Source organism: Hylobates moloch, unplaced genomic scaffold, assembly GCF_009828535.3.
Source record: "Hylobates moloch isolate HMO894 unplaced genomic scaffold, HMol_V3 SCAFFOLD_11, whole genome shotgun sequence".
Taxonomy (NCBI): domain Eukaryota; kingdom Metazoa; phylum Chordata; class Mammalia; order Primates; family Hylobatidae; genus Hylobates; species Hylobates moloch.
In genome coordinates this window covers 27,763,338-27,791,067 of record NW_026652286.1, presented here as the reverse complement: position 1 = coordinate 27,791,067, position 27,730 = coordinate 27,763,338, and the positions used below count along the sequence as shown (strand labels likewise).

General features: G+C 42.8%; 1 protein-coding gene across 3 annotated transcripts in view; it reads left to right on the top strand.

The window, feature by feature from the left end:
- NAV2 (neuron navigator 2) overlaps positions 1 to 27,730 on the top strand; it is a 780,691-nt gene that overhangs the window by 565,582 nt on the left and 187,379 nt on the right. For all 3 annotated transcript variants that reach the window (XM_032166418.3, XM_032166417.2, XM_058424471.1), the window contains one exon: positions 25,769 to 26,870. In XM_032166418.3, coding sequence (XP_032022309.1) covers positions 25,769 to 26,870 — 1,102 coding nt within the window. The remainder of the gene's footprint in view (positions 1 to 25,768; positions 26,871 to 27,730) is intronic.

The following is a 27,730-nucleotide window of genomic DNA, read 5'->3' as shown; positions in this document are numbered from 1 at the left end:
ATGGGAAAATACCCTAAATTGTGTATATAAGGTTTGTTGAATCAATGATTTCATAAGTGTCCAAAAGTCAGAAGTGACTACAAAGGAGAAAGTAACCACAGCAGCTGAACTGAGAACCTCAGAGAGCCAGTTCTCCACTCCTGGTCTGTTGCTTCAGATCAAAAGTCTGAAGGACGCATGTAGCCACCTCTTCTTGCTCAGCCTCCTCTCTTTCTCATAAACCATGATGGAAAGTGTTTTTGAAAACCAAGGGACCAAGAAACACTGAATGACCTTCACTGAAAGGACAACTTTTAGCAAATGCACACTTGACATAGTTTGGTAAATATCCACCCTGTTATCTTTTGCTCCTGGTATCTTAGAAATGTCACTTATTGATTCTTGAAATCCCCCCACTGCCACTCATAGGGGGAGGGGGAATTTGAGACAGAAGTATTGATTGAAACTAGCAAACGCTGAAAGAAGCATTTGTTAGGTTGTCCTTTCCTTTTTTATAAATTGGCTAAAGTAGAAGAAAGAAGATACATCTTTTGGCAGAGTTTTAAACAAAAGGAAATTAGCCAATTATATTCCTATAAAACAATGTTTGAAAGTCAGAATTGGTTATTTTTCCACAGTGTTTTGGAACAAAGTACTCTGATAGGTGAAGGATCAAAGGACTTTTCTCTGAATATGATTTTGTTTTTCCTTTTGTTTTTTTATCATCCTTCAGTCTGGGCGCTCTGATTGTCTTAATGCATCCAGACCCACAATTTGCAACTTGCTGCCCCATTGCTGGGGGCTGGTGACTACAGCGTCTTTGGACAGATTAGAGGAAAGACATTGTAGCTGAACTCCCAGGCAGCCCCCAGGAAAGGAGCAAGGAGCTTTCTGTGTTCCCTTCAGTCTGAGCATGCCAAGATGCCCTGGATCTGGCCTTGAGGTGTTAGTCAGCATTAGCGCTTATGATCTTGGCAACCGGAATGGCCACTGCTGGCCGGAAACTGATCAGAACTGTTCAGTCTCATTAAGGAGCCCCTCAGATCACCTTCTGACATGTAACGCTTCAGAAATCATCAAACGGCTAAGGTAGAGGCTGGCTTCCTTGAAGTCTTTCCAGAGGCTTTGGCATATCTGCCTTTTGGATGAGCTTAACTAAACAGAGAGCTTTTGAGGTCCAGGGTGGGTGTGGGAGCTCTCAGGGCACTGGAAGTAACATTGTGGTGGGGTGGGAGGAGGGTATGCTGAGCTTTTCTTGGCCCACCCTTCACTCCCTCCTTCCTCCCTTAACCTCTTCTTCATCCTCACTGGTAACTCCAGCACCAGGAGGAGGAGACATTTTGCAGAGTGCTGGTCTGTATTTAATAAGTAAATGCCTCTATCCTCTGCAGCACTGTCCAACAGTACTTTCTGCAATGATGGAAATAGCCTACGCTCTGTGCTGTCTAATATGGTAGCCACTAGCGCTACATGTGACTATTAAGCAATTGACATGTGGTTAGTGTGGATAAATGACCGAATTTTTAATGTAGTAAATTTTAATTCATTTAAATGGCCACATTTGCTAGTGGATATGGTATTTGACAGCACAGCTCTAGAAAATTATTCATTGAGCAGCCAGTGAGTCTGCTGCTGAAGTCTGTCATTAAAAAAATGTCATTCTAGACACAAAAGGCCAAATATTGTATGATTCCATTTATATGAAGTCTCCAGAGCAGGCAAATCTGTAGAGACAAAAAATAGATTAGTGGTTGCTAGGGCTTTGGGGTGGGAGTAAAGGAGGGATGAGGAGTGGCTAGAGTTTCTTTTGGATATGATGAAAATGTTTTAAAATTAGATTGTGGTGCTGGTTGGAGAACTTCATGAGTATGAGGATACTAAAAACCATTGAATCACTCTAAATGCATGAATTTCATGGTATATGAATTATATGTCAATATAGTGGTTTTAAAAATGGCTTTCTGTTCATGCCATATTCAAGTAGATGTTATAACTCTAGCTCTTCTACCCCAAAATATTAGTGGTTAAATGTCTCCCCTTTCTTGGACCTCAGTTTCTCCTCAATAAAAAAAGTGTATTGATTTTGCCTCAAGGATACTAAAGGAAAGAATTTCTGGTCGTCCTTTCCCTGTATATATTTAACTTTAATCCAGTTCATATGGGATGAGACTGTATGTACCCCCTCCTTTTGAGACCCCAATTCTAGACAGTGCCCCATTCCAGGAGTACCCAGGCAGTAAACGGAGCATTGATGCAGGTAACTGGCAACCCTGCTCTGGCCATTCCCTCTGGAACAGCAAAGATAGAAGGCCTTTGGTGCTGGCCTAGGAATTTTAAGTAATGCCTGAGACGTTTATCTTTCTGCCTCTGATCCAGATAAAAACAGATTGTAACTTTGAGTTGTCAATTGATCCTAATGCACAGAAACAGCTTTCCATACCCTCAGCGAGCAAAGACCCTGGCCGGGGAAGAGGTGGGGAGTTGGGGGTAGGAGGAGATTCCTGGCTGTAAAACGTCTCATGGTTTTCTGTGGTTTGTGGTCCAGGGGTCCTGTGGAATCTCTCTGGGAAGCACATTTCTTCAGGAGGAAGCTTGGTCTTTTTCTTCTCCCACTTCTCAGCTGCTCTTTTTGAAATCGAAAGCCTGCCATAGGGTTGCAAATTAGTGACATCAGAAGAATAGTTGCCATCATGTTCGTCCTCCTCCTCTTCATCACTATCCTAAAGCCTTCCACGTGTGTCAACAACAGATGTTACAAACGCCTGCCTTATAAATAACTTTATAAAGTTATATAATTTATATAACTGCTTATAATATAGGTGAGGAGATGGACTGTGAATAGAAAGGGGGCACTGAAACAGTAACAACAAAGAAAATGGTAACAGTCGCTGCCCATCGTGGGGTGATCGAGTTATTATGTGCCTGGAGGTGTGTTAGGTATTTTGCATACATAGTCTCATTTAATCCCTCACATCACTACTAGGAAGTGTCAGTAGTAACATCTCCATTTTATAAAGAAACTGAAGCTCAGAGTGATTAAATAACGGGCCTACATTATGCAGCTAAGGGCCAGTGTTGAGATTTGAACCAGAATCTGCATCATTGCAAAGCTAATATTTTGCTTTTAACCCTCATACTATCACACAAGCTAGTTTTTACTAAATTCACTAATCATTGAGCCCCTCTTTTACATTAAATGCTGTACAAATTGCTGGAGGTGCAACTATGAACAAAACCAGCCAATGCCAGATGAGTGGTCCAGGCAGTCAGAGTCATGGAAATTCAGGGAAGAAAGTAGAAGCTTAGGGACTGGGAGAAAGTAGGCAAGGAGAGTTCATATAGAATTGGAGCTTAAAGGAAGAGTATGAAGTTCTTGAAAAACTGTGTAGGGACACTCTAAATCAGAGGGGCCCTGGAGTTTGTTTTCTGACATATCAGCATGTTAAGAAAAAAACATAACTAGCCAGGTGCAGTGGCTCATGCCTGTAATCCTAGCACTTTGGGAGGCCGAGGCAGGCTGATTGCCTGAGCTCAGGAGTTCAAGACCAGCCTGGGCTACATGGTGAAACTCCATGTCTACTAAATACAAAAAATTAGCCAGGCGTGGTGGTATGTGCCTGTAATCCCAGCTACTCGGGAGGCTGAGGCAGAAGAATTGCTTGAACCTGAGAGGCGGAGGTTGCAGTGAGCCGAGATAGTGCCACTGCACTCCAGCCTGGGTGACAGAGCGAGACTCTGTCTCCAAAACAAAATTTAAAAATAACCAAACACCACATGTAAAAAGATCATGATAATTTGAACTCATTTTTATGAGGACAATGATCACTTCTCCCCGCAAATGCCCTTAAGTGTAAGGTAATGCTTAATCCCTGTCTCATTGGCTTTTACAGTGTCATCATTTTGCAAGCACTTTTTTTTTTTTTTTTTTTGGTCTTGATTTCATTTAGGGCAAGGACAGGGCTCAGCAAATATTTGTGAGCTGGAAGTGAACTGTAGCCAACTCTGTTGGCTATATGGTGCCTGAAATCCCAGCATGTGCCAGATGCTGTGCTTGGAATAGGGACAGGACACGTAGCATGGAAACAGACACTTGTAATATCCTGTGATAAGTGTCTATAGGACATTTATGTCTGGAAGGAGCATTCAATCCAATCTTGGAGGAGTCAGGTAGATATCCTGGAAGAAGTGAGGTCTAAACTGAAAGGTGCATTAGCAATGTAGAATAAGGAAAGAGTATTCTAGACAGAACAGCGTGTCCAAAGTCTAGGTGGTAAAAGGGGGCATGGCATGATAGAGGAAAGTCGAGTGTGTGTATGTGTGTAGGTGTCTGAATGAAGTAGGCAGAATGACTTTCTCAATTCTACCCAGCAAATTGGTGCTAGACTCCAAGTTTTGTGAGGGCAGGGAGCATGCCTGTCGTGTTCAATAAATCCTTGTTGAAAGAATTGAGAGGATGGTGGCCAAAATGGGATCAGAACCCAGACTTTCTGAATCTCTTTCATGTTTTATCCTGTCACCTCACTGTAAGAATTCTTCATCAGTTCCAAATTGACCTCAGACAGTGGAAGACCTAGAATGCCCACCCAAGCCAGTCAGGGCAGAAATCAATTTCTTGGTGGGGGACAGAGCTGCAGCAAAGGCAGAAAGACTCCAAACTTCTGTCCAAGGAGCTTTGCTAATAACTTGGTTGACTTACAGCGAAAGGGAGAGTGCATCTTGATCCAGTGATTGGTTTATTTGTGGACATGGGGAAACCTGATAGAGCTCTGTGGTGATGAAGTTCTGGGCCACCTATATTCTAGTAGGTTTCAGCATCTGTTAGCAAAAGGCAGCTCTCAACCTTTGAGAGCACAAGTGGTAACATCTGCAGCCACTCTAGTGATTCTAACTGGCAAAAATGATGGATTGCAGGCATTTCATCATTGAATTTCTACTAGATTACATCCTGACTTAATCTTTTGGTGCTTACATTCTAATTTTTAAGAAGAATGTCTGTGTTTGGTAGTAATTCTTCAACTTTATCTCATTAAGTAAAGTTTAGTGAACTGCCAAAGACAAGATGAGCTAGGGCCAATGTTTTTGAAATAGAAAAAATGGAAATGGAATTTACATCTGGACTCTAGGACATTTTGCTTCTTCACTTGCAGAATAAGAGCGAAAAAATGATTCTTGTATGTTTCTATATCTCTTGCAAAAGTCCTCTTTGCTTTCAAACACCCACAGCTTTGAGCAAATGTTTACATTCCACTTAAACACATTTGGACTTTAATGTCTGTGCTGCTGATTACCAAAATGTTAAATAAATGAAACAGAAAAGAAAATTTGTTTCAATGTAATATTTTAGAATGCCTGACGCCCCTTACCCAGCCCCATGAGACTGGTCACTGTTGATCTTTTTGTCCCCATAACTGGCACAAAATAGAGATGCATTAAATGAAGGAATGCATTCTTTAGAGTTCATGTCAAATACTCATTGTCATGAAGACCGTCCTTTAGTTTAACTGGAAACCCTCACCCTTGGGACCATGTCCTTATAGGCGTGTTTCTTCTTCTAACCCTGGTGTAAATTTCCCAGAGACCCAGACTGTGCCTTCTTTCTCTTTACACCCAGCTAACCCCTCTGAGGAACATCACTGTATGTATACATTTTGCTCATCCAGTGTGTTTGCTTACAGACTGACTTCCCTAAGCTGAAAACTTACTGCAATTCAGAGAGAAACTAGATTGAACAGAACCTTTTAGTGCATCGTGTTACTAAAGGCAGGGTTAGGGCATGTAATCTGAGTTGTCCAGGGAAACCCATGCATTCCTGGCTGCTATTTTAAGACTGTCCTCCTAATAAACTGATATCCTTCAGGTTTATTTGGTTTAACTCCTGCTCTGGCAGTTTGGCTTGTTTCTGTGCATCAGAGTCGCCATGAAAGCTGCTCCTCCAGGATTCCAGCTGGACAGCTGCAGAATCGCTGGCATTTTTCTTTCCTTGAATCTGTATTGACAGCAGGTTTGAATCACTCTGTCCTGTTTTGTGTAATATAACCAGGTCAGAAATCATTTGAAAAATAATTAGGGTGCCTAATTTGATCTCATTTTCAGCAAAAGAGAGGCATTGCCTGGTACATTTTGTATTTTTTGTGTTTGGAGCTTTATTAAGAAAATAAAAGGACCTCCCTCTTCTGTCCTTCTATTTCCTGCTAATTAGCATGAGAGTGTGGGGCAGCCTTTCCCAGTCTGTAATATCCCATCAGCCCCACATCCTTGTATGTTGTCTTGTAGAAACCTGTCTGCTCATTCCTTCACTGTTGGCCACCCCAGTTGGTCTTATCTTCCTGTCAGCTGGGTTTCTGGCTAGCTTTCTTAAGCTCACACCAATCCCTGGCAGAGCTCCTCTTCATACAGAGAGAGTCAGAAATCCTGCAAATTGTAAACTAGCAAAATGTATAAATTTGGCCAGAACTGTCTATGTGTGCCCCTGCCCGGTTATAAGCCAAATTCATGCCGTGCCTTTCCCTAAGAGGATGAGACTTCGAGGCACAGAGAGAAAGGAGGGAGGCTGTCAAAACCCTGGTTCCAGATCTGCTACTAATTCAGAGAGTGACCTTGAGTAGCAATCACGCGCTTTGGGCCTTAGATTCCTCCATCGCACTAGCTGACCTCAGTGCTTCCTTTTAGTTCTATGTACTTTGATCACACGATAGTTACCTAATGGATGGTGACTAGCTCTACACCTTTCTTATCCCCGTGCCTACCTTAGTCTCCTATAGGGACTGCATAGTCTCCAAAAACTACTACAACTCTGGATAAAACCTTGTCTTGGCAAAACCTAAGCAAAGGCTTGATCCGTGGAAACTGCCTTTAACCTAGACATCAGCTGTGGACTCCCCGAGCCAGTGTTATTGCTGGAGTCAGCTTCTACTAGCACATCAGAGCGAATTTTTTGATTTTCAGGAGTTTTGCAAGCCTGTTGATGTCCTGCTGGTAGCTAGACATCTGCCATAGCAGGAGTGTCTACACCACAGGAACTGGCAAACACTATGAATCAGAACTTTTCTTTTTTCCCTCCAGAATCAACTGTTAGTCATTTGCCAGACATTAAATGTGAGTTGGAGAACTCACATGTGGAAGACCCAGTGTCCTTTTTAATCTTTTTGGAAGTGTTTCCTTTTGCTTATTTTGTTTTGTTGGGATAAAGGTGGTGTCACATTACTGTCGGTCACTATTTTTGCCTAGTCTATTCTGCCGAAATACTTGCACTTACAGGTCATGTATCTTCATTCTCTGTGTAATATCCATCTCTTACCCACGGGAACAACCCAAATCATTCTCAGAAAAGTGATACAGGCTTTGGGCATTGTGGACTATTCCTGAATGTTTAGGGCCGTGGAGGGGTTATATGATTGCAATACAAACCACTTAAAATTTAATATTGTTGTTCCTGTTCTTAAAAGTTCTTCAGCTCCCTTGCCACTTAGAATTTCTCCATGGCCACCTTTTGTTTTATTCTTAATATTCCAGCCTTCTGCTATATTGTTAAGCCATGCCTCCCTTCTCCTCTCCTTTCTACTTTTCTCCCCTTCTCTCCTCTTTTTATACACAGAAGTTTATCTCTGTTTTCTTATCACCTTTCAGAACATACCCTTAGAGCTTTATCTTCCACGGTTGGAGTAGCCTGTCCAAGGTTAGTCAAAGTTGGTGCACAGCTTTGCTGCACTAATCCAGAGCATTCATGTGGTGCATATTTGTGGAGTCCTGACTTTTTCCAGCCACTGTGCTTTCAAGGAACTCAATTGATCATGGAGTCCACCAGGATCTGGGTTTTCAGTGGGGCATTGGGGAGAAATCCACTGTCAGAAGTTATCTCATTTTCATAAAGGGAAAGATGACTTGTGTTGAGAAGAGGGAAATTGTAGCCAGGTAAACTACCTTAACATAAAATTTGGAACACTGAATCCCATTTCTTCTCTCTCTTTATTTGAAGACTCTTCACCATGGCCTATAAGACTCCGTGAGCTGGCCTCATTTTTTGCTGTCCCCTCTCTTCTCACTGGAAGCTTCTGCCATATCAAATAGTATGTGTTTTCATGCAAAGGCCATACTCTCTTATAATCAGCTTCTGCCACTGCAGCTCTCCATTTGAAATGCATTCCACTTTCCTCATCCTTCTTCCCACCAAGTTTCTAACTCATCTTTTATGTTTTAGGTTAGATTTTGTTTCCTCTAGAAATCTTTCCCTGACCTCTGGAGACTGAGTTTGAAGCCCCTTCTCTAAGTTCTCCTGCACCCTATTCTACTCTCTAGTTGTCCTCCCCAGGTTCCATGGTTATCTTGTTGGTCCTTCATGAGTAGGTGAGCTCCTTGAGGTCAGGGACTGAGCCTCATTTTCTTCTCTCTCCATTGCCATTACAGGACTTGGCATACAGAGACATTAAAGTATTTGTTAAGTACTTTAATATTTGTTGGTATAGTGAATAAATGAGTGAGCTACAGAGTAATTATTTACAGCTCAGACTCTGGAGCCACACAGATGTATACCTGTCATCTGACATTGGACAAGCTACTTAGTCTCTTCAAGCCTCGGTTTCCTCATCTGTAAAATGGGCGTATAGCAGTATCTACTTCATAGGGTTATTGTGAGGAGTAAATTAGGTGATGCAAGTACAATACTTAGCATAGTGCCTTTTATATAATATATACTTAATAAGTCATTAAACTACTAATGATTAAAATCATGAAGAGCAAATGAAAGGGAAATAAACTAATGTTTTTGGTATATGCACCAAAAACCAATAACATCCACCATTTAACTGGAAGATAAATTATCCTATTCCCAAATATCTTCCAAGGCTATACCTGTCATTTTCAGTACCAGATACTAATGTTCAGCAATGCAGCCCAAAGCATCACAGAGTTTTCAATTAGACCCAAGTTTACTAAGAAAGAGAAATAGAATAACATGCTTTTGAGGAAAAAAATAAAATCAGTGTGCATTAAAACATAAAAGTTGCTGTTGCTGTTAACTGGCTTAAATAGAAAATATGGCTAACTAGAACATCTCTATTCAGTTTAAAGGATTTCTAATTAGTGTCTTTGCAGTAACAACTGTGTTAAATTGATCTAATCATGTCTGTCTAACCCTCATGCATGCATTCACTCACTTTATCAAACAACATTTATTCTGTATCACATACTGGAGATAAAGAGATGAGTGAAACAGAGACCCAGGCTTTAAGGACTTGATATTCTGGAGCAAGGGATAGCAGACTTTCTCTTAAATGGCCAGACAATAAATATTTTGGACTTCGAGGTCCATGGGGTCTCTGGTGCAGCTATTCAACTCTTCCACTGTAGTGAGAAAGCTGCTATAGACAATACATAAATGAATGAGTACGGCTGTGTTCCAGTCAGATTTTATTTACAAAAATAGGTGGGGAGCTGGATTTGGCCTTCAGGCCCAGGCTTACCGGCCTCCATACTAGAGGAGTGAGTTAAGTCCGTAGCAGGCTACTGATAAGTACAGAGGGCCAAGATCTGTGAAGGATAGAGAATGGGGAGATGAGAAGATGATGGGTTAGGAAATGGGTTATGGAACTGGGAGTACTTTGAGAAGTAAAGGAGAACAACTAAGGCCAGGAGGAAGAAATGCATGGCTGTTCCTTGCTGCAGAAGCAGGCAATGCTGGTGTAACTAAGAGATCAGGTGTCCTGGATCAGCCCTGCCCAGCCTAGATGCTTCAAGGACCTACCTGCCCTCTGGAGATCTGATTGAACAGTATGGAACCTGCCTCAGGATTTCTGTGAGTTCCCATGAGGTGCTGCCTCCAGCCTCTCTGTGAAGGTGGTCTCTACTCCACCCCCACATTCTGAACACAAAAGCCCACCTTGCTGGTTTCCAAGAGATATACATTCACAGCAAGCATTTCATATTTTTAGTAACTTTTGTGACAGTATATTGTTGAGGGAGGGGGTGTCACAGGGAGGGAAATATTGCACACCCCATGTTCCCTAGCAATTTTCTGCCTTCTGTAAGGCAGTTGCTGTTCTAGGGCCTGAGTTTCTGGGCCAGGTGGCTTGTCAAGGAATTATTCTACTAGAGACAACTCTCCCCTGTAACTGAAATGTCATTGCCCCCCTTACCCTCACAGACAGTGGCTTCCAGGAAATATTCTGCTATCCCCCTCTCATCTCACATCTACCTCATTTCATAGCTTTGTTCTCACAGGTCTGTTTTTGTTTTTGTTTGAGACAGAGTCTCACTCTGTCACCCAGGCTGGAGTGCAGTGGCACAATCTCGGCCCACTGCGACCTCCACCTCCCGGGTTCAAGTGATTCTCCTGCCTCAGCCTCCCATGTAGCTGGGATTACAGGTACTCGCCACTACGCCTGGCTAATTTTGTATTTTTAGTAGAGACAGGGTTTCGCCATATTGGCCAAGACAAGCTGGTCTCGAACTCCTGACCTCAGGTGATCCGCCCACCTTGGCCTCCAAAAGTGCTGGGATTACAAGCGTGATCCACTGCACCTGGCCAGGTTTGTTAATTTTCACAAAGGAGAATGAGACTGAGGCAACAGGCTATAGCCTCCCCACTGGACAGACCTGGATTTGAATCCCACCTCTATATTCTCCAGCTTTTTGATATCAGGCCAATGACTCAACCTCTCTGAACCTGAATTTACTGTTGTGTAAAATAGGCTTGATAATCCCCTCTTCGGGGAGAGAACCTGGGTCCATCAAGCCCAGTGCACCTCAGTGTGGAGCTAATGCTGGTTGTCTTTTCCTACCTTCATCTTCTCCTTTAAGTCCCAAACTGAGAGGATAACATTGCATTTGGTTCTGCCATTCATTTACATCTTTAGTACAAAATGTGACTCTTGCTGGAGAAAGTTTAGCCATTTGTCTCAAACTACTGGCATCTGGATTGACAGCTGGGAGTGGTTGGGTCAATAGTCAGTTTGACATTATTTGAAACCATCAACTTTGCTTCTGGCTTGTCTGCCAAATTTGGGGAAAAAATGAGAGTTGAGTCTGCATGCCTGTTTTTTTCCATCATGGACTGGGAGGTGACTTGTAAGCATTCTTCATTGTGGAAATAAATTCAGGACGTGCAACTGAATGAAAAAAGTATATGCATGCTGGGTGAGCAGAGAAGAACAACATTCTGGTTGAGTTATATGTCCCATTTTTCATTATGCTTGGGTGGAATAGATATGCCCCTGGAATTCCTGGTTATGATTAGTATCATGAGTGTATTTGGCTGACCAGATTTTGCCCTGATCAAGTGCAGAATCTATATATTTTGTTATCTTGAGTTTGATTTTAATCACTAGGCTTGGACCCCAGGACATTTTATTTCTTTTTCCTACTTTGTAAAAGGTTTAGTTCTAGAAGTTTCATGCAGTCATGCATTGGCTTGAATGAATTCTTGACTTCCACTTGCCCTTGGACTGAGTTAGGCAACCCCTTTTGTGATCCACAGGTCCGTAAACCAATCATCACTATAGCTTCTTGCTTTGTCCTTCCTTCTGCTTTATGCTGTGTTTCATCTCCAAGACCTGGAACCCCTTGAAGGCATAGACCATATATCCATTGCTGTATCCCTAACACCTGGAAAAGTACCTGGAACAGAAGAAATGTCAAAAGAAAAATAAAAGTTGGAAGGATGGGATGAGATTGGGTGACCAGAGAAAAAAACATGCAACGTTGTGGTTATTTTAGGATTCCGAGGAGAAATGTGGCCAAATAACTTTGAGCCCAGTCATATCCCTGGTTCCTGTACATCCAGAATTCATTATTCAAGATGACGAAGATTCTCTGAAACAAAATTTAATAAGCTTGAGCATGTTTAAGTTGGAATTAAAATCTCTAAGCTGGTCTGTGAGCGAGCCTGGTTTCCATGTTCTATCTCGTAGCCGTGCATGTGGGTGAGAAGCTCCTTGAGTCCTTGTTCAACAAGGTTGATATGAAGAGCTCTTTGAGCCTTATGGAAACAGAGTAGATGTTGCCAAGAGTGACTGAGTCACTACTCCAGACAGTGAGAACTGTGTGTTTACTGGGCTGCTTCCAGCCAGCCTGGTGAAGTTGACGGGGCACACAGGCCAATGCCTGTAAGGCACAGGGCCCTGGCTCAGAGTGGGAATATGGCAGAGGTCAGCTTGGGCAGGGCCGTGGGAGCCACGTATGAAACTATGGCACTGGAAGGACAGTTCTCTCTTTTTCCATAGAGTTGGGTTAGAGACCTGGTCCCATCTTGCTTATAGAAGAGAATAACGCCACCAAAATTTGGTATAGCTATACGTTGCTTTAAGAAAGCCCAATATTAGTAGAGAAGAATAAGAATCTCAGCATTTTGCAGTTTGCAGTGTGCTTTCACATCATTGCCCTTTTGCTGCTCATGAGGGAGGAAGAAAGCTTTAGTTACCATCTCCATTGATTAAGAAGAGCATGGGGCCAGACATGGTGGCTCACGCCTGTAATCCCAGGCCAAGACAGGAGGATTGCTTGAGCCCAGGGGTTCAAGACCAGCCTGGACAACATAGTGAGACCCCAACTCTACAAAAAATAAAAAAATTAGCCAGGCATGATAACATGTACCTGTGGTCCCAGTTATATGGGAGGCTGGGGCAAGAGGATTGCTTGAGCCCGGGAGGTGAGGTTGTAGTGAGCCATGTTTGCACCACTGCACTCCATTCTGGGCAACAGAGCAAGACCCTGTCTCAAAAGGACTTTATTGTTCAAATTCTATATATATATATATATATATATATATTTTTTTTTTTTTTCACCCAGGCTGGAGTGCAGTGGCGCAATCTCGGCTCACTGCAGGCTCCGCCCCCTCGGGGTTCACGCCATTCTCCTGCCTCAGCCTTCCGCATAGCTGGGACTACAGGTGCCCACCACCTCACCTGGCTAATTTTTTGTATTTTTAGTAGAGGTGGGGTTTCACCGTGTTAGCCAGGATGGTCTCAATCTCCTGGCCTCATGATCCGCCGGCCTCAGCCTCCCAAAGTGCTGGGATTACAGGCGTGTGCCACCACGCCCAGCTAATTTTTTGTATTTTTAGTCAAGACGGGGTTTCACCATGTTAGCCAGGATGGTCTTCATCTCCTGACCTCGTGACCTACCCACCTTGGCCTCCCAAAGGGCTGGGATTACAGGCACGAGTCACCGTGCCCGGCTAAATGAAATTAAAGCACTTAGTACAGTGCCTGGTACAGAGGTGGCATTCAAAAAGTACTAGTTATTAGTGTTAGTTTTATTTTTACTTATGAATAAACTGGAGCTTAACTCAAGATTACCAAGCCTTTAAGTTGGACTTGAACCCATTCACAAAGTTTGATGACTGCATAATTCTAAGGGTAGTCTGAATATCACAGAACAGAATAAGATGATTATCTTGGCATTCTTTCCACTTCGTTATAATTATCTGATTTTTAAAGGTGTCTTAGGCTTACAAAGAATTGTTAGGATTCCTCTAAATGGGTGCTTCATTTGCAAAACCTCAGTCTACCACCAACTTGTCACAGCCAGACCTATTACATAAAATAAAACAGACACGTGGAGGAAATTGCTTCCTGATTTAGGTGAGTAAAGCTGGTGAGAAGTCTCTTGAGGCATTTTCTATCTCAGTATATTTCATTTTTTCAGAAGAATTCTGTTTTCCCATTAAGAAGACAACTGTCAGGTGAAAAGGCCCAGAAATCTAGTAGGGCTGTGTGTGGATCAGTCGTATCCGTGAAGCCCTGAAATGGTTTGATCTATCTGATATTAAGTGTCTGCATTCTTGGCAGAATCAGGATAAATGACTCCTTTTTTTTCTTCTGTTCCTGCACATTTGGCATAATACAATCATAGAGAGTGAATAATAGTCCAATTCAGCTCTCAGTTTCTGCATTGATTCCTCCAGAGAAATATAATAAGCTCATTCTTTGGTTGGCTCCTGATTTTGATTGACAGAAAAAATAACAGCAGAAAGATTACATTTTGCCAGCATCCTAAATTTTGAAGAACAAAAACCATACTTAAATGACTGCTAAATTGTCTGACGTTCCTATTTTTAAAAAGAACCTCCTGGAGGGAAACATTCTCTTTGTCTTCAGGGAAGGAGTTAAAGGCCAACAAACTTTGTTGTAAAGTTTCTAAAAGCTGTTGACAGAAGGCTTGATGAAAATACTATATCTTGTGCCCAGAGAAAAGCACATATTTTGAGAGTCCTGTTTATTGTCCCTTCTCAAGGTGGGGTAGACTAGAAGTGCAGCTTACGTGTGTGGACTTTGAAATAAAGTTGCCTAGCTCTAATCTGTTTGATCTTGGGTAACTCACTCAACCCCTATGCCTCAGTTGTCCTCACTGGTAAAATGGGATCATTATTACCTATCTCACTGGATTTATAGCACAAATAAAAGAAGTTAAAACAATAAAAATGCTTAGCACTGTGCCTGGCACAAAGTGCATGCTCTGTAAATGTTGATTGTTATCCTTCTTAACATGTGTTGTTAGTAATATTGCTATAAGTATATATATATATATGTATATATATACACACACATATATATACACACATATATATACACACATATATATACACATAAATATACATATATACATATATATACACACATATATATATAAAAATATATTTTGCCATGGAAAATTTTTGTCCAATAAAATCTTAGATGTAAAGAGAGCTGCTCTGGTAGAAGTGGAGCAGAGAATACATAAAAATAGGGTGACTCAATTCCCCTTTTCCACAATTGTTATAAATACTCTCTGACCTCACCCTCCTCAACTGTCCCCAAGATTGCTCCAGGGAACCCCAGGGCTCCCTCTAACACCCACTGCTGTAATGGGTCCTGGGTCTCTCACTGTCCAAACACTCTTGTTCAGAATGGTCCTGAGTCATGGACTGCTCTGGCAGGTGTTGCTGTAACTTTTTTTTTTCTTTGCCTCCCAGTGTCTTTGGGCAGAAAAATTGAAGGGAAAGGAAAGCCACCTTGTTCAGAAGAGTTCTTCTACCGTTGCCTTCTCCTTCATTGTCTCTTCTCTAAAGCTGAGGGTCTCTGTCATTTTGGCCACTCTTCCTTGAGCATGGTTTAGGGTCATCCTCATCCTTTAGGGCAAACTATAGTTTCTCAGTGTGTGTTGTAAGATTTGAACTCTATTAACACCTGGTTTTTGAACTTTGGTATCTATTACAGTCACCTGGGGAGGTAGTTAAAACCCCTGCTTTTTGAGTCCCTCCCCAGAGATACTCTGATTTGGTAAGTTTGGGGTAGAGCCAGGGAAGCTATGTTAACAAATTCCAGAGTCCCAAGTTTAGTAGCAGCTGTGGCATTTACTGAATGTGAGACCTTGGAGAAGTCATTACCTGCCCATGGTTCTGTTGCCCACTTTGAGAAAAGAATGCCTTAAAGTAGCTGATCTCCAAGAAGCCTTTCCAGATCCAAAATTCTAAGATTTCACCATTCTAGCTGTGGTATGGGCTGTGTGCAGCAAAGCAAGATCCTCACCCTTCTCGTTCTGAATGTCATTCCTATGTTAATATAACCCAAGATCCCATGGATTTTCATGGCAGCCACATCTCTGTAGTGAGTCACAGTGAACCTAACTGTTGATAGAAATCTTTTTAGGCATAATGCTGCCTGGTAATAACCTACATCCTATTTGCATGTAGCTTTTGGCCTCCATGCAGAGTAAATAAAAGAAAGCAGGTATACCTTACGGGTGTTTAATGCTCGAATGCATGAAAGAATCCCACATTTTACTAGATTATAACATCACAGGGGGAAATAAGGGCTCATCTTCTTCTCCCTTTTCTAGCTCTCCTAGTAAGTGGCCAGTGGATATCTGTCTTTTCTGATTTAGCTTGTAAACCCATTTTATGCCCCCTTCATTAGGACAGTGTTTGCCAAAATGCATCCCATGATAGGCTTTTTCCTTAAACTATCCCATAAAATTAGTTCCCTGGCAAAAATACATTTAAGAATCACACTATCATCCCATTATCCTTTAGGATATTCTCAGTGCATTTAGGCACATTAAAGGTTCTGAGAAGTCCTGTAGACAAAAAAAACTATTTGACTACTATTTAGACCTCCATTTTCCAAACTTACCTGACCATGGAATCTCTTCTTTCTTTTACTGTCTATTTATATTGTTCAGTGGAAGCCATTCTGGTTTAACACTGATTTGGAGGCTCCTATTTAGGGCTGCCCATCTTTGCCCCAATAGAAAGCAGAAAGATTGGGCTGGGCTCCTAGAGGAAGGGGCCTCAGAATTCCTTAACTAACTCTATCTTAGAAGGATGTATTTACAATAGTGTACAGCCATTGCATTCTGCCAAAAAGCTGCTGGTTGTGAACAATGACCTCTTGAAAGAATGGGATTTGCCCCCTGTAAAGTGTGTATAATCTGTCTGTGAAATTTCATACACTCTTGGAAAAAGGGAGATGGTTTTCTACAGCCAATTTTGTACTTTCTTATAGCCATATATGGTACAAGATAGAGAAATGGCCTGACCAATTAAAGCAAAAGTTTTCTCCTGGGGATTTTGAACAAATAAGTTCAAGAGAGAGAAAGGATGTGTTTAGAGGGTGATGTGGCTTCAAGAACTGAAAGATAAAGAATAGGCATGTCTTATATTTTTAAAGGTATCTTCCTTCAGATACCAGCAAATGATCTGTCTCCTTACCCAGCTGAGTGGGAGGATTTTAAAAATTTGTACAGAATACATTTGATGTAAAGGGTGTGTGTGTGTGAGAGAGAGGGAGAGATTTTAAGAATTTATTCTCTTTTTAAGGTGTTATCATAAGGTCAAACATAAGCCCAGCTGCATATGAATATTTCCAGCAAGTTAACCTTTGTTTAGCTTTACCACTTCTTTATAACATTACGTGGGATTTAAGAACATACTTTGTAAAACTGTTTGGAGAAAATGTAGTGAAAACTACTTTGGAAAGGGATAATTCTTTAAAAAAAAAAACAAAAACAAAACTGGTTTTTAGCTACCAGCAGATAAATGAATTACCTCATCACCCATGGTTTCACTTGGTTTTATCCAAAATAAGCCACTGAAGAAAAAGGATTACCTTGTCACATATTACAAAGAAACACAACTGTAATTGCTCCAGCTGTCGAGGGCCTCTTCTGCTTCCTCTGGGGTGAAAAAGTCACTGAGAAAAACTGGGAAATGTGTGGTTCATGCAGGACAGAGAAGCGTTCTGTCTGTTAGGATAATGTGCTTTTACATTCTGCATATTTATTTTTGATCAAACTGTCACAAGATACTGGAGTATTCATACATGACATTTTAAGTGACCCAGTAGAGAGCAAAATCTCCACCATGCATAGAAGAAAAAAACGTTAAAAGCATCACTAAGATTTCTAGTCATTGAGTTCAGTTAGTTTTAGAGAGAACTGACATGGTTAGTCAAGAAGGGGACAAGTCAGGAGCACCTGATTTTAATTTTGAGCCCTATATCGAGATCTGGTGTGGATAATAGTTTTTGTTTGTTTATTGATTTTTCCAACCACCATTTCAGGGGACCTAATAAGACTTCAGGCATTCTTGGAAGTAAGCTGAGTCAGGTGCATCTACTAACCACAACGCAGGATAACAAGGGTCAGGGATGCTTATTTTTTAAATAGTAGGCATTCCAATGGGCATGAAATGGTATTTGTTGTGGTTTTGATTTGCTTTCCCTAATGATTAGTGATGTTTAATGTCTTTCCATGTTTTTATTGGCCATTTGCATATCTCCTTTTGAGAATATTCAAGTTTTTTGCCCATTTTAAAATCAGGTTGTTTTTGTTGAGTTGTAAGAGTTCTTTATATATTCTGGATATCAGTCACTTATCAGATATGCGATTTATAAATATTCCATCCCGTTCTGTAGGTTGCCTTCTTACTCTACTGATAGTGTTCTTTCATGCAGAGAAGTTTTTAATTTCCATGAGTCCAACTGTTTTTTCTTTGGTTCCCTGTGCTTTTGGTGTCATATCCAAGAAATTATTGACAAATCCAAAGTCATGAGGTTTTGCCTTATGTTTTCCTTTAGGAGTTTTATAGTTTTAGCTTTTATGTATAGGTCTTAGATCCATTTTGAGTTAATCTTTGCATATGGTATAAGGTAAGAATCCAGGCCGGGTGTGGTGGCTTACGCCTGTAATCCCAGCACTTTGGGAGACTGAGGCGGGTAGATCACGAAGTCAGGGGTTTGAGACCAACCCGGCCAACGTGGTGAAACCCCGTCTCTACTAAAAGTACAAAAATTAGCCGGGCGTGGTGGTGCATGCCTATAATCCCACTATTCAGGAGGCTTAGGCAAGAGAATTGCTTGAACCCGGGAGGCGGAGGTTGCAGTAAGCTGAGATCATGCCACTACACTCCAGCCTGGGCAACAGAGTAAGATTCTGTCTCAAAAAAAAAAAAAGAATCCAACTTTAGTTTTCTTTTCCATGAGAATATCCAGTTTTTCCACCACCATTTATTGAAAAGACCATTCTTTCCCCTATTGAATAGTTGTGGAACTCTTACCAAAAATTGACCATATGTGCAAAGGTTTATTTCTGAGCTATCTAGTCTGGTCCACTGGTCTATATGTCTGTCTTTATGATAGTACCACACTTTTTTAAAAAATTACTTTAACTTTGTAGTGGGTTTTGAAACCAGAAAGTGTGAGGCCTCCAACTTTATTCTTTTTCAAGATTGTTTTGATTTTTGGGGTCCCTTGAGATTCCAGTGAATTTTAGGATAGATTTCTGTATGTCTGGAAAAAAAAAGTCACTGGAATTTTGATAGGGATTGCATTAACCAAACAACCTTTAAAAAACATTTGATTATATAGATCCTCATCCTTATTCTAGCTTAGACTTTCTAGAAGTGTATGGAATTATAGACACAGTAAGATCCTTGAAGCATGTGGATCCAAAGCCCAGCTCGCTTTCCCTCCATGCCCTCTCACTTTCCCGTCTCCATTCCTTCTTTGTCCTCATGCCCCGCTTACCTTCTTTACTTCTCTCTGTACCTCCAGGGATCCTCTCCAAGATGGAGTTGGAGAGAAGACTGTGTTTAAGCTATATCCTTAATATTAGACATTGACACAGCAGTGCTGCTGAGAAGGCTCCTCCAGCTAGGTTCCAAGAACCCTGCAGAACCTCTAAGTGGATTGAGACAGGTTCACCTGCCCTTCTGTGGTCTGGTGGCTACCAGGTTGTCAAGAACTGACCAGGATGACTCTGAAAACAGTCTCTAGCTCATGTGGCTGGAGTCAATACACTTAAAAAAAAAAAAAAAAAAAAAAAACTAGTTTCAATTATACTAACCAATTGAATACTCAAGATTGACACCTTGACAAATTATAGGAAATTGCAAACATTTTCCCACACCCAATTATCAGGCCCGTTCTCCAAAGACTTGGGAGAGGATTTAGGCCAGAAACCTCCCCAGGGCAGATTTAAAAATCACAGTAGCAGTGACAGGAGCTGAGATCAACAGGACACTCTCCCTGAGTGCCTGTTGGCATCAGGACCAGACCACCAACGTCTCCCTAACTGAAAAGCTGGGGACAGGAGAGACCTGGGGCCAGTGTCTGCCCTCACTGAAGGAGAGAGGAAGAAATGCTATATTTATCTGCTTTAAACAGTATTTTCATTTAGAAAGCATTTTGGTTCCTGTCAGGGAAGGTTAAGGCTGGTTGCCAGAAAAACCAAACCAAACTTTTTCCCTCCCCACTGGAGGATTAATACTCTCTCTAAACTCCGAGAAAAAAAATTCCTTTTCTTCAAAGGCATCCTGTCTGCAGTGTTTCAAATGAAACTTTTCCTTCTTACAGTGGTTTGTCAGTTGGTGGTGGGCCAACCTTTTAAGCTGGTCTTTTAGAACTGAGGTGTTCCAACTGCAAGGCACAGCCCACTAGTGAGGCATAAGACCTGTTTAAGGGCCAGGCGCAGTGGCTCAGGCCTGTAATCCCAGCACTTTGGGAGGCCAAGGTGGGAGGATCACCTGAAGTCAGGAGTTCCAGACCAGCCTGGCCAACATGGTGAAACCCCACCTCTACTAAGAATACAAAAATTAGCTGGGCATGGTGGCAGGCACCTGTAATCCCAGCTACTCAGGAGGCTGAGGCAGCAGAATTGCCTGCACCTGGGAGGTGGAGGTTGCCGTGAGCTGAGTTTGCACCATTGCACTCCAGCCTGGGCAACAAGAGTGAAACTCTGTCTCAAAATAAAATAATAAAATAAAATAAATAAAATAGCCAGGTGTGGTGGTATGTGCCTGTGGTTCCAGCAGTGAGCTGAGATTGCACCAGTGCACTCCAGCCTGGGCAACAGAGCAAAACTACGTCTTTTAAAAAAAAAAAAAAAAAAAAAAAAAAAAAACAAAAACCTGTTTAAGGGCTCTGCAATCAGCATTTTAGAACAGACTAGAGTAGCATATATCAGAGTTTATTGTACATAATAAGAGTATATCTTGATATTTTTCAGTTTAACATGTGCAGAAGTGGTTGTTTATTGGATGGCGATATATCATTCTTACCGTGTTTTTACTATGTGGTCAAAAATAGTCACAGCTACTATTTTAAAATTACCTTTGGCTCAACAAGGCCTGGTCGTGTTGCCAGAACTGGCAAAATATCACATACTAGACAAATATATAGAAATAAATAAAGCTCTAAAAACTAACCATTTCAGGTGATTACATTTTTCAAGAGAACACATTTAATATGAGTATATCTTGATTTAATGTAACAGTGTTTCTCCCACTTCAGTCTTTCATAAAATTTCTGCATGATTTTTGCCGAATCTGTGAGCCACTTGTGTTTTTTATTTAGTATTTTCCTTAAGCTAGCTCAAATTTTAAATCTACATTTAATATCCATGAAACTGTTAATTTATATATGGCTAGTTATCATTTTCCAATATGTTTCTAATATATCTAGTAAGCAATAAATATGACTTTTAAAATATAAAAATATTCATGTGCCATCCAAAACAATCTCATCCACTTCAGTGGCCCACATATCATCATTTGGGGATACAGATGTTCAAAACATTCTTTTATGCTTTTCTTTTTCCCCCTTAGGTTCCTTTGCTTTAACAAAGGTTCAGATATTTGAGGAAAATAACAAGAGTTGTTAGTTATCAGGAAAATAAGTGCTTTTCATATTGAAGAACTCACCCCACCCACCTTCCCCCAAACTGGTTTTCATAGGATACTAGCATTTCTGAATTCACAAGCAGCTCATCTAATGTTGACCATACCTTGACCCAGCCGGTTTTCTCTATCAAGATTGGAAATTACCCAGCCGCAGAGGTCGTCTCAGAGACTTGCCCAGATTTGAATAGAAACAAGGCTAAAAGGACACTAGAGAAATAGCTCATCCTCTTTCTAACAAATGGGGCAACTGAAGCCAAGAGAGGCAAAATGGCATATCTAGGATCACGCCATGAGTTGGGGACAAAGTTCAAGGTCCAGCCTACCCACCCACACCTCCCCTTTGTTTAACTTACTATCTGAGAAGCCTGTTGAGGAAAGCTTCATGCTAGGAGTCATAGGACCCCAGGATTAGAAATGGACAAAGAAGGCCAGGCGCGGTGGCTCACACCTATAATCCCAGCACTTTGGGAGGCCGAGGTGGCTGGATCCCTTGAGCTCAGGAGTTCGAGACCAGCTTGGGCAACACGGTGAAACTCCATCTCTACAAAAAAACACACACATACACAAAAATTAGCCAGGTGTTGGTGGTACTCGTCTGTAAGGCTGAAGCTGGAGAATCACTTGAGCCTGGGAAGTGGAGGTTGCAGGGAGCCGAGATCGAGCCACTGCACTCCAGCCTGGGTGACAGAGTGAGATTCCATCTCAAAAAAAAAAAAAAAAAAAAAAAAAACAGACAAAGAGAGGAACAGGCCCCGAACAGGCCCCAAACAGCCACTCGGCCAAGCTCTGAGATCACTGGTGTGATATCCTAGGAATGATAGAAATGTATCAAGTTACTTTGTACAAGACCACTCATGACTTGACATACCCTTCATGTCATAGGGGACTTCTGGCTGTGACATGAGTGTAGAATGTTGATGACCTGGTCCTCAGATGCCCTGGTGCCCCCTGTCTAGCACCACTCAAGACTTCTGCTCTAGAAAGCAAATTCAGAATCATACCCAGGTGCTACCTTTTATAGTCATAATGAGTAGCATTGAAATGCCCCCATGACTTAATAACCAGGGAGCCCAGACTAAATACTACATAGAAATTCTGATTCTCTGAGTTTTAATCTGAATTTTTTCCTGAATTTAGGCTGAAGAGTTTTAATAAAACCCTAAAGACTCATCACAAATCCTACATCTCTGTTGCCTTAAATATGACTTGCAAATGTCAAAATTACCAACCAGCAATTCATAAGTATCTTTATGCTCCAGCAGACTTTAGGACACAAAGATGAGTCAGGGTGGGGAGTCTCTGTCCTGGAGGAAATCCCAGACCAGGGGAATAACCGACCTGTAGCAGAAGCACCACGTGATAACACAAGGATCACTTCCTCCAGGAAGTTTTCCCAAACTCTTCAGGGGGAATTAGTAAAGCCTACTAATTGTCCGGTTCTCATAGCACCTCATAGAGCCCTCTACCACTTTTTACACTGTTTTCATGGTTTGTTTTGAGGTCCATTGCACCCTGAGACAGTGAGTTCTAGGGGGCAGGAGCTTTATTTAACTCTGTGTTCCCAGAGCATTGTATAAAGTAGCTGGCCCTCCAAAATCATTCTGTGGAAGAGGTATGGACAGAGTCCTAGTGAAGCATACAGTAGGGGAAAATGCCATGTGATATAAACCAGGCCTGAGAGTCTCAGATGGCCGTTTCACCAAGACAAGCCAAGTATCTGTTTTCTTCTGGGTCAGTTATTAGCTACTTAGTTGGTTAAAATTTCTAGCTGCGATTGTTAGTGTTAAAAAAAAAAAATAGAAATAATAGTAGAGACATCCATTTCTGAGCAAGCCTCAGAGTAGCTCCAAGCAGTAAGATCACATTGATCCATGTACACGTGGGGACTATGCCTAAAACTTCTTTAGGAAAGAGGAACATACCCTTGAATGTGATCTTGTAGTTCCTATAAGGACAGTGTTGCAACCTGCCCCTAAGACCCCCGTCCTTTTCTTTAGCACTACTTTTTAACAAATAATATAGTTTATTTAGTTAAATTTATTGTCTGTTCCTTCTTGCTAAAATGTGAACTCCATGAAAGCAGAGATTTCTATCTGTTTTTTCACAGATGGATCCCAAGTACCTAAAACAGTGTCTGGCACATATTAGGAGCTCAATGAATGAATAGATAGATATGAATGAATATATTGAATGAATGAATGAAAACTTTACATCTGCCCCAGATCTGAGTTCAGGTAAAGAGAAAGGCAGTTTTCCTAGGAGGACTGGTACTCAGGATTGGTGGGTGCACTAGTATTTCAGCCAGAGAGCCATCCTCTGTGATATAGGCTGCTGTGTTTCAAATGTCAGGGATGGTTTGTACCGCACCATGGATGTCATGAACATACATAAGCTAGTAGAATGGGCAGTTCCTAAAAGTGATCTTGTTGTTTAAGTGGCTGTTTACATGCATTCTTCATCAAAGGATGTAGCTATGACACCATGTCAGGAGACCTGAGTTCAAATCCCAAATATCTGCATTTCTGGCTGTGTAATTTAGGATTATTCTTTAGCCCTACCTAAGTCTCAGTTTCCTCACTCTTAAAATAGGGGCAGGAACCCCTTTTCACAATGTGCTGAGCACTGAGCCTCCTGACACTGAGCAGGCTGCTGATGGGCAGCGTCAAGCCTGTAGCAACCCTCTAACAGGCCAGCAGTGTGGGTGGGTTCTCTGAGCCTGATTCCAAGCCAGTCTCCCCAGGAAAACATCCAACAACACCCCTTGAGTTTTGTTAGGGAGGATTGTGAGGCACCCTCCCTCCAAACCCAAATCCCCAGTAAGTCAGGAAGATATATGTGTTTTAAAACATTGGGAGGTCTGCTTTGGATCACCCTGGAGCTGTGGCTTCCCTGAGCAGCTGAGAGTGAAAGGAGGCAGTTCCTCTACTGTGGGCTCTCACGGCACGGTGCTCACGCCCCACACAGGGGCTGCCTTCACTCGCCTTCAGCAGCCGTTGACTTTTAAATCATAAAAAGCCGCTCTATATACAGTTTACTCTGTTGCTAGAAGGCAGTGGAACATAGGTATTAAAAAAAAAAAAAAAGGCAGAAGAAGCAGCCGTTAATCCCGCCAGGCTTCTGGGCACTGGAGTAGTTGTGGATGACAAAAGTTAATTAGAAACATGAGCAGTTTAACCGAAAACACTTGTGACAATTGGAAGGGCAGCCTCTCCAGTTGGAGGATTTTTCCTAGGGAATCACTGCAGGAGAAAGTGGCTGCTGCTAGGTAAGTCATGTCATTGTGACTGTGCAGATGCAGAGGTGCGTTTTGGGGGGCTGAAGGGGTGTATCCTGTCTGCCGTGCACACTGGGCATGGGGTGTGGGTGGGTGTGGGCATGGGGCCCAGTGGAGACGTGCCTTGCCTGGCACTCTCTCTCCAACAGCTGTCCTTCCTTGAGAGAGAGGCTGCATCATCCCGGGCACTGACTGAAGCAGGGTGCTGCAGTTTCCATTTCTGTCACATTGGCCACCTTGGTGACTAGCCGTTAGTTTGGAGCCTGCCCTCACTAGAACAATTCTGGCTCTAGTTTGGAAATATTTTGAGGCTTTTCTGAGAAAAGAGTCTGGCCAGGGAAATACTCACTGAGCGCCAAGGGGAAGCCTTGACTTTCAGATAACCTGTGTGTTTTCTTGCCCACACTGAAGCCATTGCATAGATTACACTCTTAAACAAAAAAAAAAAAAGAAAAAAAAGAAAAAAAAAAGCTGTTTTTAAGTCCAAGCCGAACCATGTTTGCAATTTTTTTTTTTTTTTTTTTTTTTTGAGACAGAGTCTCACTCTTTTTCCCAGGCTGGAGTACAATGGCATGATCTCAGCTCACTGCAACCTCTACATCCCAGGTTCAAGCACTTCTCCTGCCTCAGCCTCCCAAGTAGCTGGGATTACAGGCATGTGCCACCACACCCAGCTAATTTTTATATTTTTAGTAGAGACTGGGTTTCACCCTGTTGGCCAGGCTGGTCTTGAATTCCCGACCTCAGGTGATCTGCCCGCCTCGGCCTCCCAAAGTACTGGGATTACAGGTGTGAGCCACTGCACCAGCCGTTTGCAACTTTTTAAAAGTGCCAGCATAGGAAAAACTTACATGCTTTAATAGGCTTTAACAACTTTTGTGTGTAATTATTCTTTTTTAAAGATTCTACATGGTTTCTCCTTCTTTTCTATTTTTGTAATTGTTGTATTTTAATGTCTCTGATACATTATTTGCTTAAAGTTGGATAATTCTTGATTCTTTCCCATAATTGGGAAACAGGCTATGGGATGAATAATTGAAAACAGTAGGTATTTCCTAATCTTTCCTGCACTGGCTATATTAATGGTGCAGATATCTGTTAAGATTTGTTAAGACCCTCATGCATTCGCGTGGCACATGACACCAAAATGTGATGGGGTCAGGGGGGATGTGAACTGTGCAGTATGGAAAGCAGGAGGAAGTCAAGCCAGGAATTAAAACCTAACCACAGATATCCACAAAGTGGGCAATGGAGCTATACGGCATTTGGGTTGGGAGTGATTGGTTGTGTGGCTATGGCTGACTCTCCCTGGTCTTCAGTGCAGGTCAACAAGTATGATTCAGGCCTTCTCTCTTCTGTCTCTGCAGAGCCTTTGGCAAGCTCAGCCTCCTCCCACCCCGGAATGAGTGACAATGCACCTGCTTCCTTGGAGAGTGGCAGCAGCTCCACCCCTACTAATTGCAGTACCTCCTCGGCCATCCCGCAGCCCGGTGCAGCCACCAAGCCTTGGCGCAGCAAATCCCTCAGCGTGAAGCACAGTGCCACGGTATCCATGCTCTCGGTCAAGCCTCCTGGGCCTGAGGCCCCCAGGCCCACACCTGAAGCCATGAAGCCGGCCCCCAACAATCAGAAGTCCATGCTGGAAAAGCTGAAACTTTTCAACAGTAAAGGGGGTTCAAAGGCAGGTGAGGGTCCGGGGTCCCGGGACACAAGTTGTGAGCGGCTGGAGACTCTGCCCAGCTTCGAAGAGAGCGAGGAGCTGGAGGCCGCCAGTCGCATGCTCACCACTGTGGGCCCTGCTTCCAGCAGCCCCAAGATTGCACTCAAGGGCATTGCCCAGAGGACTTTTAGCCGGGCACTGACCAACAAGAAGAGTTCTCTGAAAGGCAATGAGAAAGAGAAGGAGAAACAACAGCGGGAGAAGGATAAGGAGAAAAGCAAGGACCTTGCCAAGAGAGCCTCTGTGACGGAGAGGCTGGACCTCAAGGAGGAGCCAAAAGAAGACCCCAGTGGAGCAGCCGTGCCCGAGATGCCAAAAAAGTCCTCCAAGATCGCCAGCTTCATCCCCAAAGGGGGGAAGCTCAACAGTGCCAAGAAGGAGCCCATGGCCCCTTCCCACAGTGGAATACCAAAACCAGGAATGAAGAGCATGCCCGGGAAATCCCCAAGTGCCCCAGCGCCTTCCAAGGAAGGGGAGCGGAGCCGGAGTGGGAAGCTGAGCTCAGGACTCCCCCAGCAGAAGCCCCAGCTGGACGGCAGACACTCCAGTTCCTCTTCCAGCCTGGCATCCTCAGAAGGAAAAGGCCCAGGAGGGACCACCCTGAACCACAGCATCAGCAGCCAGACTGTCAGTGGGTCCGTTGGGACCACCCAGACCACAGGAAGCAATACCGTCAGTGTTCAGCTACCTCAGCCCCAGCAGCAATACAACCATCCCAACACTGCCACGGTTGCACCTTTCCTGTACAGGTAGGAGCTGCCACCCACCTGTGCTGCCCGGGACATTGGGTAGAAGTTCCTTTCTAGTGGATTCTGGTTCTGTAAGGGCAGGAGCTAGACTGTACTCCAGGAATACTTAAGTCAATAGCTAGGAAACCACATGATAAGCTCCTAAGAGAAGCAGACAAAATGTGCTCCAGGGAGCAGTTCATACAGCACAGGTTGGGGAAGGAACAGAGAAAGCTGAAGAAGGGAAGTAAAATGTGAGCTGATCCCAGGATGCTTAGGAATGTGGGGACCCCAGGCCTTGTAGCAGCAGCTTCCCTGAGCAGAAAGCATGAAGGCCTAAATATGAGGGTGGGGGCAGTTTGGTGTCACCTGACAGCCTCCAGCATTAGTCCTAACACATCCCAACATAGTTAAAAAATAAATAAAATAATAAACACCTGGCTCAATAACTAAGATTTCTTATAGCAGGGATTGCCTTGAACATCCAGATCCTCCCAGTCCCTGCCACATGCTGGGGCTTTCTGAAGAGAGAGGGACATGGGGGAGAAGAGTAATGGTAGGGGAGGGGCCCGTTCTAGAAAAACAGAAGAGCTCATGTTCTGAGAAGATAAGCCTGGGTGTTTGTGGTGATGGATGGATCCTTCTGTCCTTGCCTGTCTCCCAGCCCGTCTCTTTGATGGCACATCCTCAGGACCATGGGAGACTGTATGGAGCCAGTCCACACAGTGGTGCTGCTGCTCTGTGTGATTCTGGTCAGCAACATTGCTCATTGCTCAGGCTACACCACACCCCTTACTGAATGAGGCACATGGGCTTCAGGGGCCATGTCATACACATGGATGAGTTGACTCCAGGCAGATGGAAGCTCCCCAGCCCCTGCA